The sequence below is a fragment of the Saccopteryx leptura genome, chromosome 12, assembly GCF_036850995.1.
Source record: "Saccopteryx leptura isolate mSacLep1 chromosome 12, mSacLep1_pri_phased_curated, whole genome shotgun sequence".
In the NCBI taxonomy this organism is placed as follows: Eukaryota; Metazoa; Chordata; class Mammalia; order Chiroptera; family Emballonuridae; genus Saccopteryx; species Saccopteryx leptura.
Window position 1 is genome coordinate 52,292,786 of NC_089514.1, and position 17,574 is coordinate 52,310,359.

The 17,574-nt window shown below is 35.6% G+C and overlaps 1 protein-coding gene across 1 annotated transcript in view; it reads right to left on the reverse strand.

Annotated features, from left to right (window-relative positions):
- The window catches only part of SEMA3E (semaphorin 3E), a 310,664-nt gene that overhangs the window by 46,613 nt on the left and 246,477 nt on the right, over positions 1–17,574 (reverse strand). Inside the window, exons 6-9 of the mRNA XM_066353922.1 lie at positions 7,582–7,701; positions 4,647–4,789; positions 3,615–3,729; positions 2,754–2,823 (exon numbers count right to left, since the gene is read on the reverse strand). Coding sequence (XP_066210019.1) covers positions 2,754–2,823; positions 3,615–3,729; positions 4,647–4,789; positions 7,582–7,701 — 448 coding nt within the window. The remainder of the gene's footprint in view (positions 1–2,753; positions 2,824–3,614; positions 3,730–4,646; positions 4,790–7,581; positions 7,702–17,574) is intronic.

A 17,574-nucleotide genomic window follows, 5' to 3' on the forward strand; every position in this document is an offset into this window, starting at 1 on the left:
ACCCTCCTCTACCCGTCTTACTCCCCTTTCCTCCTACAATCCCCACACTGTGTCTATAAGTTTTTTCTTTGCTTAATCCTTTCACTTTTTCACCCAGCCCCCAACCTGAATTCCTTCTGACAGCTGTCAGTCTGTTACTATTTTAAAAGATTTATTCCTAAGTTGAATTTTTCATTTTAAGGTTTTATCTTCTTGTATAATACATCATATTCAGAATAGACAGTGTTCTCCTAATCACCATATTATTAATATTGCTATAAATTCTATTCAAATTTTATTGCTTGTATCAGTGAATAAGAAGCTAAAGTCTCATAAAAATCAGGGGCTTTGCTTCACTCTTAACTTGGCATGATGTACAAAAGTTTGCTATATACTCCTTCCTCCAGGTCACTGAGAACAGTGTTAGAGGGAAAAGATGACCGACTAACTAGATTAATTTGGGGAAAATTATTTAAGTTATGTAGAACCCAGACTCTTTACCTCCAGAACTAGCAGCAATTGACATTATTTTCTAGATAAAAATTTCTACTTTCAGAAGATAAAGACAGTAGTTGACTAACTATGATAAATTTTACTGGGAGCATACATAATAAAATCCTGCAAAAGGACATTTTTAAATGATGTGCTTTGAAATTCTTGCCCTTTTCTTAGTTTGGCATGAATGAATTCTTACATTTAGCCAACCTTGTCATTGTGAGAAATAAAATAATGCTGTGAAAGAGCTTTGCAGGATGCAAAGTTCTTTATAAATATAAAAGTCCCTGCTCTCAGACACCTGTAGAACAGCAGTTATGTTACTGTCTTAGGACATCAATTCACACATTTTATAACACACCTTGAAGCAATTGGAAATACCTGTGATAGTGAGAAAACCAGAGATAGTTTCCCAACTGAAATGGCAATAAACCTTTGATCACCAGGCTACAAGTATCAGCTCTTACATCAGGTAACAGCTGGAAAACCTTTTCTCTGATTTATGTTATACTAAACAGTTAACACTGAAATTATGAAAGAAAATAATATCTTTGAAATCTAGACATATCCATAATGTTATTATTTAGGAAAGTAGCTTACAAATTGATCATACTAATTCATAGAAAACAGTACTGGTTATTCCATACTTGTATTTATTACAAAAAGCCATGGTATTATCATGCAATGTATAAACTCTCTACTGGCTTAGGGAGAATATGAAGTTTAAAAAGGTCAGCGATTAATACAGACTATGATAACTACCAACCTATATTAACTATTTTCTTTGCATTAAGGAACAATTGATAGCAAAATTGTTCCCACTTTCCTCTGTTGAAGAAAAGTTAAAATAGCAGGAAACTTGTCCAAACAGCTTTATTATTTTTTCAAAGTGAGCATACAAAATCACCCAAGAGACTAACCCTAGGCTTTGTGAAGAGACACTAAGGAAACAAGTGAAATATGATTCTGTCAGTTTGAGGCCAATGCCATGTAAAAGGGGAGTTACAAGTCGTATCATCTGATACCTTCCTGGAGAACTGGGGTGTAGTCTTTCCCCCCATTCCAGTCATCTCTGCTTCACTTGACCATATCTGGAAAGACTCTCGGGACATTCTGTATATATAATATATAAACTTTCAACCAAACTGATTCTAACACTGTATTTTCCCATCACTCTTCAATGTATATAAAATATGAAAACACAGGAAAGAAAAATAATAGATTATAAGCCCTAAACATAAGTAGCTTATTTACATTTAAAATATGGAAGGCAAATTTCAGACATGTGTTCTCTGTGAATTGGCCCAGAAATAGGACAATCAGAGTTAAGGGTGAATAGAGTGTTTTGTGGTTAAGGAACAATCACTGTTAATTGAAGATGAAAGTTGACAGGTTCACTTGAAGAACCAATGTAAATAATGTTGAAAGAGAAAGTTGTCTGAAACAAGAGAAATGGATAAATACAATCATAGTGACGGGAACTCGAGATGCAGACATTGGGATTCTGTCAAAGTAGTATTAGAGAGCTTAGAGGAAATACTTCCAAAGCTGAGCGGGTAACAGCTGATTAAAAGCTTTGAAAGCCTGACTTGGAAAGGTTTATATGACTATTAGAAGAATCATCCTATTTGTTGCTTTGTTATTGGAGTCAAATTCATAAAGAAGACAGACAGAAAAGGACAAAAACTGATGATTGCAGTCTTGTGGAATATAAAACAAAAAAGAAAGAAATGAACAAACAAATGAAGACAAATTCATACCTACAGATACCAGATTGGTGGTTAACAGAGGGGAGGGGTTTAGGGATGGCTAACTGGGGAAAGGGGGTCAAATACGTGGTAATGAATGAAAATGTATATACCACACTATGGTATATACAGGTATTGAATTATGATGTTGTATATCAAAAACTTACATAATGACAACCAATGACACCTCAGTAAAAAATTATCCTAGGCTCCACAGCATGAAACTTATATCTTATAAACTATGTGAGAAATATTTATTCTGTTGTGGATCAGAGAGGGAGACAATTAGAATATGGAACATTGGAGGATGCTGGGATATTTCAAACGAAAACAAATAAGGATCTAGATTGAGAGGGTGGCTTTAAAAATGAGAGAACAATTGTAAACATAGGAGAACAAAAAGAAATTGGTGACTTATAAAGTATAGAAAGTGAGAAAGACAACAGGTCGATAGTATTTCCAAGTAAGATACACAGTGAAGGGGAAGGCATATTTTGTTTCATGTTTTTATTGACCATGTGGATGTCTCACCTGGTAGTGTTAAAGAGTCCAAATATCACTGGGTTCTTAGGATCTCTGGTATGCAGCAAAAAAACATCCTCTGAAAAATTAAAGACCATTATATCACTCAGTATTTTTAGTCCTCTTTGATGTAAAGAAAATATACTGAGCCCTGGCCGGTTGGCTCAGTGGAAGAGCGTCGGCCTGGCATGCAAGAATCCCGGGTTCGATTCCCGGCCAGGGCACACAGGAGAAGCGCCCATCTGCTTCTCCACCCCTCCCCCTCTTCTTCCTCTCTGTCTCTCTTCCCCTCCCGCAGCCGAGGCTCCACTGGAGCAAAGATGGCCCAGGCACTGGGGATGGCTCCATGGCCTTTGCCTCAGGAGCTGGAGTGGCTCTGGTCGCCAAGAGTGACGCCCCGGAGGGGCAGAGCATCGCCCCCTGGTGGGCATGCTGGGTGGATCCCGATTGGGTGCATGCAGGAGTCTGTCTGACTGCCTCCCCGTTTCCAGCTTCAGAAAGATACAAAAAAAAAAAAAAGAAAAAAAAAAAAAGAAAATATACTGACATATAATAGTTTAGAACTCATTATCGATTATAAAATAAATTTTCATAATCATAACTATGAGCAAATCACAACAGACTGAAACACTCGGCTGTTCAGCATGGCTTTGAGCTGAGCCTCAAGAAAAGACCGAGGGTGCTGACTCTAAGCTAATGAGAGGGTCTCTTTCTGTTCCTGTAACTCTTTTGCCCCACCATGTGGACTTGGCCAAAATGAAAAGAACACAAACTTGCTCTAAGAAAGATAGAAGTCAAACACTGCGAAAAGCAAGTTTTCCACATGTGCCAGAAACAGTGAGGGTTATTGAAAGACATCCTAGTATTTACCTAATTCATCAAAATATGTATCAATTCCATTTAGTCCTGGTACTGAGCAAACCAGCCTCGCTTTTAGGAAAGTACTCCACTTATTCACCAGTATTCTCTGTCCTCCCACATCATTCTGTGAAAAACGAATGGCAGGTAAGTGTGTACCCAAAGAATATTTATGAACAGATTTCATATCATTAAACATGCAGATTTTTCATTTAGCATAAACTTCAAATAATAACAGAAGCAACTCTCCATGTCTCCATAATTTTTTTTAGGTTTTCACATTCTACTTGGTCACAGTGTCTTTTACCCTGGACATTAAATATAGTTTATAAGTATTAAACAATGTTAATAGAATGGTCTCTCCTAAAAAAAGTAGTGACTTTTATGATACAGTAACCTTTATTATTTTATTGATAAATTTCTTATCTCATAAATATAGTAACTGACATTTCTTTTTCTTTTTTCTAGAAAAAAGAACTTCAAACATACACACATAAACAAAAGGACACATAATGCATATACTAAATATGTACTAGATGTATACAGTGAGATATATAAAAATCTCTTCTTAAATGTACTTGTTAAATATCTTCTTAAATATCAGAGTACCTTTACACTTGCAATACTAGCATTCTCTCAATATATATTGTACTTAAGCTGGTTTTAAATGTTCTCAGACAATCTATCTGAATATCTAACCACCTACAGACGTTTTTCTTCTACAGAATCAACCAACTGCATTGTAGAAACATAGTTAGAATGTGGACTAAAGAAACTAAAAATATGTTTGCTTAAATTAATTTTTAAAACTGGAGCTCAAACTTCAGTGGTAAAAGAAGTACAGCTTAATTATAGATTATTTCTTTAGTATGGCTTTGAAAAAGCTCTTTTAAGAGTAAACTTTCACTAAATATGAAGTATAAAAATGAAGATAGTAAATACAAATGTTAGACAGCCTACATAATAGTGGCAATATTTTAAAGTAGAAAGCTACTATAACATGAACAAAGGCATGATCATAAATTGTGAAACAGGCACTCCCACCATGCAAAGTCGCCCCACTCTGGTGTAGATCGCATGGGCGGTGTTCTCTGCCTCTAGGGCCTTCTCAGTAAAAAAGAAATACACTTTGTTGTCATCTCGGTCTTCATTGTCTGGAATCATATATGAACCTACAAATTTAGGTTCTATAAGAAAAAAACAGAAGAAAATTGAAATAGTTATTACAACAGAATAATTGTTTACTCAATTATTCATCACAAGAGGACTTCAGTTTAACTTACATTATTTATGAAGAAATATTTTCCTTGAAGTTTTATATTAAACATTAAAAATCATGTAGATATCTCTTTTATTTGCAATAAACAGGATTTTTTTAAATATTAGAGGACAATTCAATTTGAAAATAAGAATCCAGGTGAAAAGTATTTGAACACTATACCTTATAGACTTGAAATGCATTTAAAAAATAACAAATTGGAGGCACCATGACAGCAACTTTCATAAATAATTTATTCCCATACGTATAAAAAGTTAATGTAGGGGCCCTGGCCAGTTGGCTCAGTGGTAGAGCATCGGCCTGGCCTGCAGAAGTCCCGGGTTCGATTCCCGGCCAGGGCACACAGGAGAAGCGCCCATCTGCTTCTCCACCCCTCCCCCTCTCCTTCCTCTCTGTCTCTCTCTTCCCCTCCCGCAGCCGAGGCTCCACTGGAGCAGAGATGGCCCGGGCCCTGGGGATGGCTCCTTGGCCTCTGCCCCAGGCGCTATAGTGGCTCTGGTCGCAACAGAGTGATGCCCCGGAGGGGCAGAGCATAGCCCCCTGGTGGGCAGAGCATCGCCCCCTGGTGGGCATGCCGGGTGGATCCCGGTCGGGTGCATGCAGGAGTCTGTCTGTCTCTCCCCGTTTCCAGCTTCAGAAAAATACAAAAAAAATAAAAATAAAGAAAACATTAATGTAAATATATGTAAAATATTTTGTAAAGAAATGTATTTTTATTAATTTTCTAGTAGTCATTTTAAGATGGAAAGTTTAAGTTTTTGTGCTTACAATCTAAAGGATCTGAGAAAACAAACTTTGATATAGTAGGTCAAGTATTAAAATAATAATATGCTGCCAATAATGACTATGCACTTTAACGCTTAATAAAAAGGCTGAAACCAATGAAAATGTTCACTATAAAATGATATTTTAGTCCCTAGGTATACGAGTATGCCAAAATATACAAGTTATTTCTTACAAAGAAGTCCATGTCAATGAATGGCTAGTAATTTTCCTACTGATTAATTTTTCTCTAAAATGCAATCCCCTTAAAACAAGCAAAACAAAGCAATCAATTCATCCAAAATGATGCCAAATGATAAAACAACTTATTGGATGAAAGGACTTTTAACTTTTCAAATATTTGCTTTGCTTTCTCCATTTAAATCTTGATTTCTAAACATTGTTGAAATGTAATTCGGCTTTACAACAAAGGCAACAATTTTTAAAAATTATTATTAAGCAAGAGGTGGGGAGGCAGAAACAGACTCCCACATGTGCCCTGACTAGGACCCACCCTGCAAGCCCCTACCAGGGAATGCTCTGCCCATCTGGGCCAGTGCTCCTTGGCTTGGCAACTGAGCTATTTCATGATCTGAGGCGAGGCCATGGAGCCATCCTCAGCACCTGGGGTCAACTTGTTCAAACCATTTGAGCAATGGCTGCAGAAGGAGAAGAGAGAAAGAAAGAGAGAGAGAGAGAAGGGGGAGGAGGGGAGAAGCAGATGGTCGCCTCTCCTGTGTGCCCTGACCAGGAATCGAACCCAGGACTTCTATAGGCAGGGTCAATGCTCTACTGCTGAGCCAACTGACCAGGGCCGCAAATAATTTTGATAAAAAAAAATATATGTATAGATTCATATAGTTCTTAGTTTTTTCTGATTTACTTATTTCACTCAGTATAATGTTATCAAGGTCCATCCATGTTATTGTAAATGATCCCATGTCATCATTTCTTATGGCTGAGTAGTATTCCATAGTATATATGTACCAAAGCTTTTTAATCCACTCGTCCACTGATGGACACTTGGGCTGTTTCCAGATCTTCGCTATTGTGAACAATGCTGCCACAAACATGGGGGTGAATTTCTCCTTTTGGAGCAGGTCTATGGTGTCCTTGGGGTATATTCCTAAAAGTGGGATAGCTGGGTCAAAAGGCAGTTCAATTTTCAATTTTTTGAGGAATCTCCATAGAGGCTGCACCAGTCTGCATTCCCACCTGCAGGAGGGTTCCCTTTTCTCCACATCCTCACCAGCACTTATTCTGTGTTGTTTTGTTGATGAGCACCATTCTGACTGGTGTGAGGTGTTATCTCATTGTGGTTTTAATTTGCATTTCTCTAATGATTAGTGATGTTGAGCATTTTTTCATATGCCTATTGGCCATCTGTATGTCCTCTTTGGAGAAGTGTCTATTCATTTCTTTTTCCCATTTTTTGATTGGATTGTTTGTCTTCCTGGTGTTGAGATTTACAAGGACATAAAATGAGACTCAGAGACATGGACAAGAATGTGATGGTAACGGGGTAAGGGGGAGGGATGGGGTGGGAAGGAGAGAGAAGGGGTGGGGGGAGGGGAGGGGCACAAAGAAAACTAGATAGAAGGTGATGGAAGACAATTTGACTTTGGGTGAGGGGTATACAGCATAATCAAAGGTCAAAATAATCTGGAGATGTTTTCTCTCAACATATGTACCCTGATTTATCAATGTCACTGCCTTAAATTTAATAAAAAAAATAATCTGTTAACATTTACAAAAAAAAAAACCCAATATACATACATCATCTATTTTAATTCACAATTATTGTCAATTGTAAAAATCCTAAATTTTGTAAAATTTATAAATTATATTTGTAGTTATCACTATAAAAATGGCAAATTCCCCATGATTTCTAGATTTACGTTTATTTTGATTTACATACCTAGTTGTTCTCAACCCTACCTTTCAACAGACGCTCATCATCATGCTCCGTGCGAATGTGGGCCAGTCGTCCCATGCTCCGGAAGATGGCAGCATCTCTGCCCCAGTAGTCGCTGTAGAGTCCAGCAAACAATTCACTACCTACAGGAAAACATCAGTTAAAAAAGAAGTCAATGCTTGTTTCAGGATCTGAAGGCAGTGTATGAACCACCATATCTAGGTTCACTATGACTTCAACCTTATGAAAATAATTTTATTGTTAAGTGCATGCTTGGTATAGCCAGACTGTCAGTTTCAATTCAGAGTCTGCCACTTCCCAGCTGTGTGAACTTGGACAGGTTGTTTAACCTCCCAGTTTCCTCATTTATAAATAGGAATAGCACTCAAAAGGGTTTAAGAGTTAAGCACTTAAAAAGAGTAGCTGGCACATACTGAGATATATATGAGGATTTGATAAATAACCTGGTTTTGATCTTATTTTACTAAAATTCTCTTAACTTTCATATCATTGGGATATTATTATTATTAATTATTATTATTATTGGTATTATATGTGAGCCAGCTAATTCAAATCCTTTTTACAACAAGAAATTGCTTCCATTAACATGATTTAAGTGTGGGAACCATGAAGTCTGACAAAGCTGTACATAAGCCAACTAGTCACCATTTAATTGGTAAGTTTGTTGCTTAAATAAGAAAGCAATAGAGTTCATAATTTAATGGGGCAGTCAACATAATGAAGTTAGCAGGGCCATGTAGTGGAGGTTGCAGACTTAAAATCAGATGATTGCGGAATACAGAAATGTATGCAGTGTCTTGAGAACTGACGATGTGTTTGGAGCCAGCCAGAGAGAAAGACATGAAAGTAGTTTATGAGAAGAGAAAGAAAAATAATATGAGGCTATAACTTATACATAAGGAATCCTAGAAAGATCAGCTCCTCTCAAGCATAGGGACTTGGAGTCCTCTTTTGTCAAAGTGACAACGAGAGGCAATCAGTATGCCAGTCACTGAAGCCAGAGGGCTGTTGTGGCCCAGGCAGCTTCCATGTCCTGTCCCTTGCAAAATCTCTGATCCAGAAGCAAATGCTAGTAGCAGATCACTGGAAGTAGCAACCCTGATTTAGGGTGGTGTAATTATTTTCTTAATGAGTCAGGTTGAAAAATACAGAGATGATGAGTATGCTAAACTCAAAGTATTAACACTTTTCTGTTAAATATGGAGTGTGTACCCGTGTGCACACATGGTATTTAAAGTTCTTTAAAGTTTAAGAGTGCAATGAACTGTGTTTCTATTTCATAGGTTTTAACTGTACACTCAATTTTAGAATTTGAGTTTATTAAAGGTATAGGTATAAAACTTTGACCAAATATATAAACAGAATTTGAAAGAACTTGAGTGTCATATTTATAAATTTTATTGTATAGATTGTTAAAATTATTTCAATTACTACAGAGGTTTTTTTCTATGGTGAAGCCTTTAAAACTTTTAAAAACTTAAAAAGATTAAATATATTTGTGGCCCTCGTTGGTTGGCTCAGTGGTAGAGCATTGGCCCGGTATATGGATGACCCAGATTTGATTCCTAGTCAGGGCACACAGGAGAAGTGCCCATCTGCTTCTCCACCCCTCCCCTCATTTCTCTCTCTCTCTCTTCCACTCCAGCCATGGCTTGATTGGAGCGAGTTGGCCCCAGGTGCTGAGAATGGCTCCACAAGCTCCACTTTGGGCACTAAGAAGAGATCAGTTGTTGAAAAACAGAACACCCCAGATGGGCAAAGCATAGCCCCCCTAGTGGGTTTGCCAAGTGGATAGATCCCAGACAGGGCTCATGCAGGAGTCTATCTCTCTGCCTCCTCTCCTCACTAAACATATATATATATGTTTAAAATTTGAGAAAGTAATCAACTGAGTTATAAATGGGACACTCAGAAGGAAGCTTATTTTCAACTTGGACTAACAGACTTAATTTTTAAGAAGTAAAGATGACTGTTTTTGTTATACCAAATTTTAGAAATAGAATATAGAGCTAAAAATTGATTTCAAAGGCTTAAAATAAATACGTGTCTGGTAGTGTGATTATAATAAACTATTTTTCATTTACAAAGACATGTAAGTGTAAATTGTTTTCTCTGTTCTGAAAATTCACTATGAATACTTAAACACTATGTATAATATAAATACAGTTTCCCACAAAGAAATTCACTTTTAAATTATACATATTATATAAGACAGAGAAAGAAAGAGAGAGAGAGAAGCAACTAGAATAGAATATTAACAATTGAAGAATCAGTGTAAATTCTACTCCTCTTTCAATTTTTCTTTGCATTGAAAAATTTTCAAGATAACAAGTTTCAAAAAAGCTGTATTTGTTGAGTTTATTCTGTATGCTAAGTGTGAGGCACAATAAAAAAATAACAAAAACTGAAAAACAACGATGTTTTATATCTGGACTTAGAAAAATATAACTTGATAGAGAAAATTATATCAAAACTTTTATTTAAACATGTGCTTTGGTAATAGAAGGGGGAGGAAAGAAACATAGTTTTCCTCAGTCAACCAGTGCTGTCTTCACCAGTAATTTTAAATCCCAAAGTGAATAAACAGTATTTGAGGTAAGAGGGACATGAACCATATGTGTGATTCTGTACTGAATGAATCTAAAACAGAGTAATGCTGAATTCACTAGAAGGCCTTGGGGATCATCATCTTTATGGTATTAATGAATGAGATGACCAAAAAAGAGTTACTTAACTACTGATCCACCAGAGTGAAAATTTTTCTGAGATTTTTTGTTTCTAAATATTCTACTTGATTATATTTCTAATCTAAAAATAGGAAGACCATTTTCTATTTTTTTCTAAATGTGACTTATTTTTTTAATATGGACTGTGCAAATGTTTAGTACATAAGGAAGACAAAATAGATTTCTTAAAAATCATGACAGTTTTTTATTACATAAACTTTTATTATTTGATTTAATTTCCTAAAATATTTCCAGACCTTTTATATCTTCAAATGTTGTTATTATGCAAAATTAAACTTTATATTAGTTTACATCAATTTTATTGTACTCCCAATTTGGTACCTCATTTCAAAGTTCTACTTTTAATCAATTCTATAAAGTTAACAAATACCTCTTGAAGCCACCAGATGGCAACCCTATGATACTAAATAATACATTCAGGGTAGGTTTTCTGCACAAAGGAAAAAAAAAGATGATATATTACCAATTTTACCCTATTCCCTTTTTTGTATCCAGATAAAAGAAAATAGTTTGTGAACAACTCAAACAACACAATATAAACCGTCTGACTTAAACTTCAAAGAAGCTAAACAGGTGCTCAAATTGATGTGCTATGTAAACTGAACCAAATGTGTTTCTACGGGGAATGGTAGATTTTTCTCAAAAGAAAAAGATTCTCCTTTCGTATGTTATTATCAGCATGAAGAACAAAATAAATTCATAGTTTAGATAATAATAATGCTTGGTAAAATACTTCCCTAAGAAAAATAAACACTCTAATAAAAAATAATAAATTATAATAAAGATTTAGGCACAAATGTTACCTAATGGCAATAAAATGAGCAAAAGTACTCACCATCATTATAGTAAATAATACTATTTATGGTAAATATAGTGTTTCCAGTGAAAACTTTACTTTAAAACCATAACCATTTGGTATAGAGAAAATCTGTGAATTAATATTTTGGTGTTTTACAGAGAACAAAAATAACATCTGAATAAATCATAATTCCATAAATTACAAAGAAAAACTTTATATAAATAGTAAAATATGTTTTAGAGTTTTAATGATTACCCAAGTTTTTGTTTTTCTATGTCTATGGGGACACAATATTTAATAACTATTAGCTTAGCCAAAAAACTGGTATATAATATATTTGATACTCTCTACCCACTTGATTTTTATGCCATATATTACTTTTCATTGTTAGAATATTGGCTTCTGTTGTTAACTGATGCTGCGTTAGTTTCAGAGGATCAGGTGTGGTTATAATTAAAAAACAAAACACATCTGCAGGCTATTTTGACAGGTGAATGTAACTTATCATTGTCATGCTCCACAGTAGTTTCTATGTACAGATACAAGAATAATGAAAATAGTCCTGCACTGGAAATCTGGCAAACTAAGCTATAGCTCGAAATATGCCATTTGGCCTTGGCAAAACCATCCACTTTTTAAAGGACTTGGTATCTACAGAATTAGAGATCTGTAAGTGGTTTCTTGAGCCTGCTAAAGTTTTTATATTCTTTGCTGCCCCCTCCCTTTTCTTGCCTGGAATTCTTCACCTTCTTTCCCATGTCACCTCCCATTACCCACTTTCTTCCATGATGAAAATTTTGTTAGTTTTGTGGTGCCTGGTGCCACCAGAGCCCCTGTGCCTATTTATATTATATTGTTCATACTATGTTTTATTTAACTCTTTATATGTTGACATTATATCTCACTAGAATGCAGACCTCTTGATGTGTCTTATATACTCTTTTGTATCTGGTACCTTGCATTGTGTCTGGAATACAGAAAATGCTCAGTAAACATCTGCTGAATCAATGAATGGCATAACAAATTAATAAATGAATGTATCTAAATTTCTTCTAAGTGTTTAAAAAAGCTTTGAAATACAGTTAAAAGATTTCGGATAAGATTCTAACTTTTCAAAACTGCTTCAGGTAGAAATATCAAAAGAAAGGAAAAACTATTGAGCACTGATATGAGTTAACAGAGTTATTTTGAATATTTGCTTCTTAAGAAGTCTTATTATTTAATCATAGTAATTCATGAACATGGGGACTCTATTTTCTTTTTTGGGGGGAGTGACTCTATTTTCTTCTATTCTTTGTTCCCAATACTTTCAGGCCCCCAAACTATGCCTACACTAAATTGTTTATATGAAAGAAAATGATACAGGTATTTGATTCCTGGCAACATACAAAAATAATTCCACTGTAAATAATACTAAGTTAAAATGTACAAGCCTGACCAGGTGGTGGCACAGTGGCTAGAGTGTCGGACTGGGATGCGGAGGACCCAGGTTTGAAACTGCGAGGTAGCCGGTTTGAGCTTGGGTTCATCCTGTTTGAGCACAGCTCACCAGCTTGAGCCCAAAGGTTGCTGGCCTGAGTTCCAGGTTGCTGGCTTGAGAAAGAGGTCACTTGCTTGCTGTAGGCCCCCCATCAAGGCACAAATGAAAAAACAATCAATGAACAACTAAGGTGCCACAACGAAGAATTGATGCTTCTCATCTCTCTCTCTGCCTGCTTGTCTGTCCCTCTCTCTATCTCTCTGTCACACACAAAAAAGCATAATTAAAATGCTTTTGTACATAACTCCTTTTTAATAATACAAACTCTAACTGAAGTTTTAGTTAAGAGTATTCCATTGCCTTAATATTTTATGGAACTCACCAAAAGCTTTGTTCATAACTTTTTATTTATCAATGGGAGGTTTTATTCACCATATTGGAGGTACTGATCTCAACTGTTTGGTGAGAAAAATTCAAATTAGTTTTTCATGCCCTTCTTATCTTCTTATGGTTTACTTAAGCATTTCTCCTATGTATGCTGTAAATGCCTCCAAATCCAATGTGAAATACATTTGCCTCATAGAAAGCACATGGTTAAAGACTGCTCTAACTGCTTCTTTTTATAACTGAACTGTATAATTTTGTTAGAAAATTGTTCTACTCTTGATGTACTATTTTGCAGAATGACTATGATACACATACCAGCAAATAGAAACAAAAAGCACTTGGGCAGATGAAGATGTATAAAAATGATGCACAAAATCCATCATCCCAATTAACCCTCACATTTTGCTCAAAATGCTGGAAGAAACTTGAAAGAATGTGTTTTGTTTTGTTCTTAGTTCTCTAGTTGTCGTCTGGGTTCTTTGTTTTGTTGGGGCAAATAGCCAGCACTAGCTATCAGTGTTCAGAAGGTGGTGTCTGAGCCCTGAAGGGAAATGAAGAAATGTTTTGAGCTTGTTCATTGGCCTCTCGGCGTGAAGGAGGTTCTCTGAGTTTTGCAAACTAGTGACAATGATACTGACATGGTCAAATCAGATTCCTAAGGGAAAGAATGTCAATGGGGAATTGAAGAGTAGAATCTTTTTTCTTCTATTTTATTTTGTTTTCTTTTTTTATTTAAAAAAACAAAAACGTACAGCAAAATATTCAAATAGCTCCTTAGAGAGTAGTGGCACGGCCAGAAGCAACAGTAAGCATGTGGATGATTGGCATTCCACCAACCCTGAGAGAGCAGCAGTCTTTGATAAGAAATTACAGATATTCTTTAGGGACAGAGGCACGGTGAGGAATAACTTTAAGTCTAAGTTTCTATACAGTTGGTATGAATTCAAGAAATAAGTCAGCATATTCACTTGTTACATTTATATAGAGGTTATTATAAAGACATATTCTACCTTTCATTAATTTTTCTAATTTATTAAATCTTATCTTGTGGGAAAACTATTCCTTTATTACTCAACCCTGAATTAATTTAAAAGGGACATTTATTTATTTTAAAATATTAATGTTATGAAGAGCTTCAAATAATCACTTCTATTTCCCTTGTGTGCATTTCAACTCCCTTTCATTCAATCAACATTGACCTTTTATCCCCAGAATTTGTAATGAGAAGATATATTCACAAAGGTCTCATTATTGCAGATAAAAAGTACAGGGGAAAATTTTCAGTGGCTGTAAACATTTGTAGATTTCTTTTCTGAAAAAAAAAACAACAACATAGAACAAAAAAGCATAGAAAGAAAATTCCAGTAATTGTAAAATATCTCATTTTTGGTTATTTTTTGAAATAATTTTTAGTAAGTCTTTAAAAGTATCTTTAAAATATGCATATAACAAAGCTCACACTTTCAAAACAATGTATTTAAAAGTACATGACAAATTAGAGTGGTTTCCCCCCAAAACTAGTGACATATAACATGAATGGTAGTATACTTCAGCAACTTCAGGTATGATATGCATTAAGTTATAACTGGAACCAATAGTACAAGTCTGGCTTAGAATGAAAGGCTTTTTAAAAAATGACAATAGAATTGAGAAGGCAAAGTATAAGGAAAATCATGAAGTTACTGAAGGTGTTATCAACTTAATAAGGAGGATATTGCAACAATACATCATATATAACTAATGAAAGTCAGCTATTATTTTTTTCCTTCTGTCTAAAATGACATATAACACAGAAAATGTGTTCTGAATTTTTCTTTGACCAGTCCACAAACCTACTAATTTAGTAACAAGTTAAATGCTAAGTATCTTTGGATGACTTGAAAGGCATAGGAAAGTAATGTAGCAGTTCATTTACTGAATATTCATTGTTTCAACTATCTTTTTAAAAATTATTATTATTAAGTGACAGGCATGGAGGCAGGGAGGCAACTGAGTGCTGCAGGCAAGGTCACAGAGCCATCCTCAGCTCACAGGCCAAATTGCTTGAACTATTCGAGCCATGGTTGTGGGAGAGGAGGAGAGAGAGAGAGAGAGAGAGAGAGAGAGAGAGGGAAGAGAGTGAGAGAGGGAGAGGTGGAGAAGCAGTTGGTTGCTTCTCCTGTGTGCCCTGAGCAGGAATCAAACCCAGGACTTCCATACTCTGGGCCAATGCTCTACCACTGAGCCAACAGGTCAGGGCCCAACAATCATTTAAAAACGAGGTTGTAATGTCTTGTATACTTAAAACCACTTTAAATATAATATTAATAATCACAGTAGTGAGGAAATGTGGCTGCACATGTACAACTATTACTGTTAAGATGTGAACTTTTAAGCTATCGAAATAAATTATATTAATACTAAGTGACTTTTGAAGAGTAAGCCTGATTAATAGATAACTTCATTTTGATTAGTTTCTAAACATACAGAACATAGCTCAATAAGGAGCTTGTTTTATTCTTTAAGTACTTTTTCACATAGAACCATTACAAGTTAACATTTTAATTAAAATATAGTCATTAACTTGTGTTTCACCTAGCAAATAATCTTCATTCTTTTTTCAATTTTACAGTAAACTTTTACTCTGTCAGTTGAATTTAAGGTAATTGAAACAAAAATTGGATCTAAAGTTAAGAAATTATAAGAAAGTCTCTGATTTGCGAGTACATTCTTTTGAAAGCCTTATTAGTTTTATTACACATTCAAGATGTTTTTCTTTTCTTATCATGAAAGCACATCTTAATGTGAGCAGACATCTAAGTGTGATCTATGATGAACAAAGAAACAAAGAAGTAGCCATAGTCTAAAGATGGACATTTTTTTTTTTGCTGGAGTCTTGTCTTAACTCATCAGCAGAGAACATGTGTGGTCAGAAAGTACATTAATGCATTCTTTCCCTGTCAGAGTAAGCTACACTGTGCTTGCCAAATTCCAACTCAGGTAGCTCCATTTTTTTTCCAGCCCAAATTCCTGCTGCTTTTTCAATTGGGTAAGTTATTTCTACTTCCTCTCTTTTAAAAGAGCTGCCAGCCGACAGAGGTTATCAGGTTTCCACCCAGAGGCTGCTGCGTTTCCAGTGCGGGAATGATCTCTCAAAGGTACTTTGGGATGAAAGCTAGTGGATAAATGTAAAGAATTATATTTTTATTTCTTCTCTTTGGAGGGATCATTCTGTAACTTTGTGTTTAGCTTGGAGGGCCCTTATGATTTGATTTCTCTCCTAAATAAAGCGGAACAGCCGCCCAGATGGCGAGCACTTCACGTTTCAGCAGAGTGTAATTTGATTTCGAAGTTCAATGAAACTCACCTTCTTTTAAAATTCAGTTTTAAATTTCTGGTTTCACGCACAAACAAGCTCCAGGGAATCTGGGTGGTGAGTGGCAGGGTGGCAAAAGGAATTACTTTTAGCGACTTAAATAAATTGTTAAAAATAAATGATCTTCTAATCTTTTTAGGACTTCACTCCAAAATTACTGTGTAATTTCTTACTTTCAATACCTTTTTTAATATTCTCATAAATAACACCCCAAAATTTATTTTGTTTAGGAACCCATATTTAGTTAGGAACCCTAGTAAATGTTCCATTCAGTCAATATTTACAGGAGAACTTTTCAGTACAAGATATTGTAAGGTAAACAAAAAGGTAAGAAAGTCTCTTGCATTCAGATATATTCAAATCTTAAATATCTGTAGCTAAAAATCAGTAAACTATTTGGAAAAATTGTATGAGTCTATCAAATGCATGTCTATTAATTTATATGCTGCCAATCTACAAGGAATGTCTAATATTTATGGATCTGGCAATCTCAATCTTAGGTTTTGATTCCTGCTAAGTCTAAATTTCAACACTAGTCCCTTATTGAAAACCTTGCTTCGTCGGTATTTTGTTTACTACACACACACACACACACACACACACACACACACACACACACACATTAGTAGAGGAACTCCATTAAGCTTCAGAAAGTAATTTCTTTGGTCCTGACCAGTTGGCTCAGTGATAGAGCATCAGTCCAATCTATGGATGTCCCGGGTTTGATTCCCTGTCAAAGCACACAGGAGAAGTGACCATCTGCTTCTCTACTCCTCCCCTTCTCCTGCTCTCTTTTTCTCTCTCTCTTCCCCTTCCGCAGCCATGGCTCGATTTGTTTGACCACATTAGCCCTGGACACTGAGGATGGCTCCCTGGAGCTTCCACCTCAGGCATAAAAAATAGCTAGGTTGTGAGCATGGCCCAGAGGGACAGAGCATCAGCCCTGGATGGGGGTTTCCAGGTGGATCCCTGTCGGGGAGCATGTGGGAGACTGTCTCCCTATCCCCCCTTCTCTCACTTGGAAAATAAAGGAAAAAAAAGTTCTTTATGGTTTTATATTCTTTAAAATATCTTATCTCTTTATTCAAGTCCCTGAAGAACTTAATTACTATGTGAAATGCTCATTTTACAACTCTTTCAACTTATGAAGCTGAAGTAAAGCAAACTTTTCCTATGCACTAAAGCCAACAGGCTTTGCTCTGCAAACATGTGTATGTGTAGACTGGG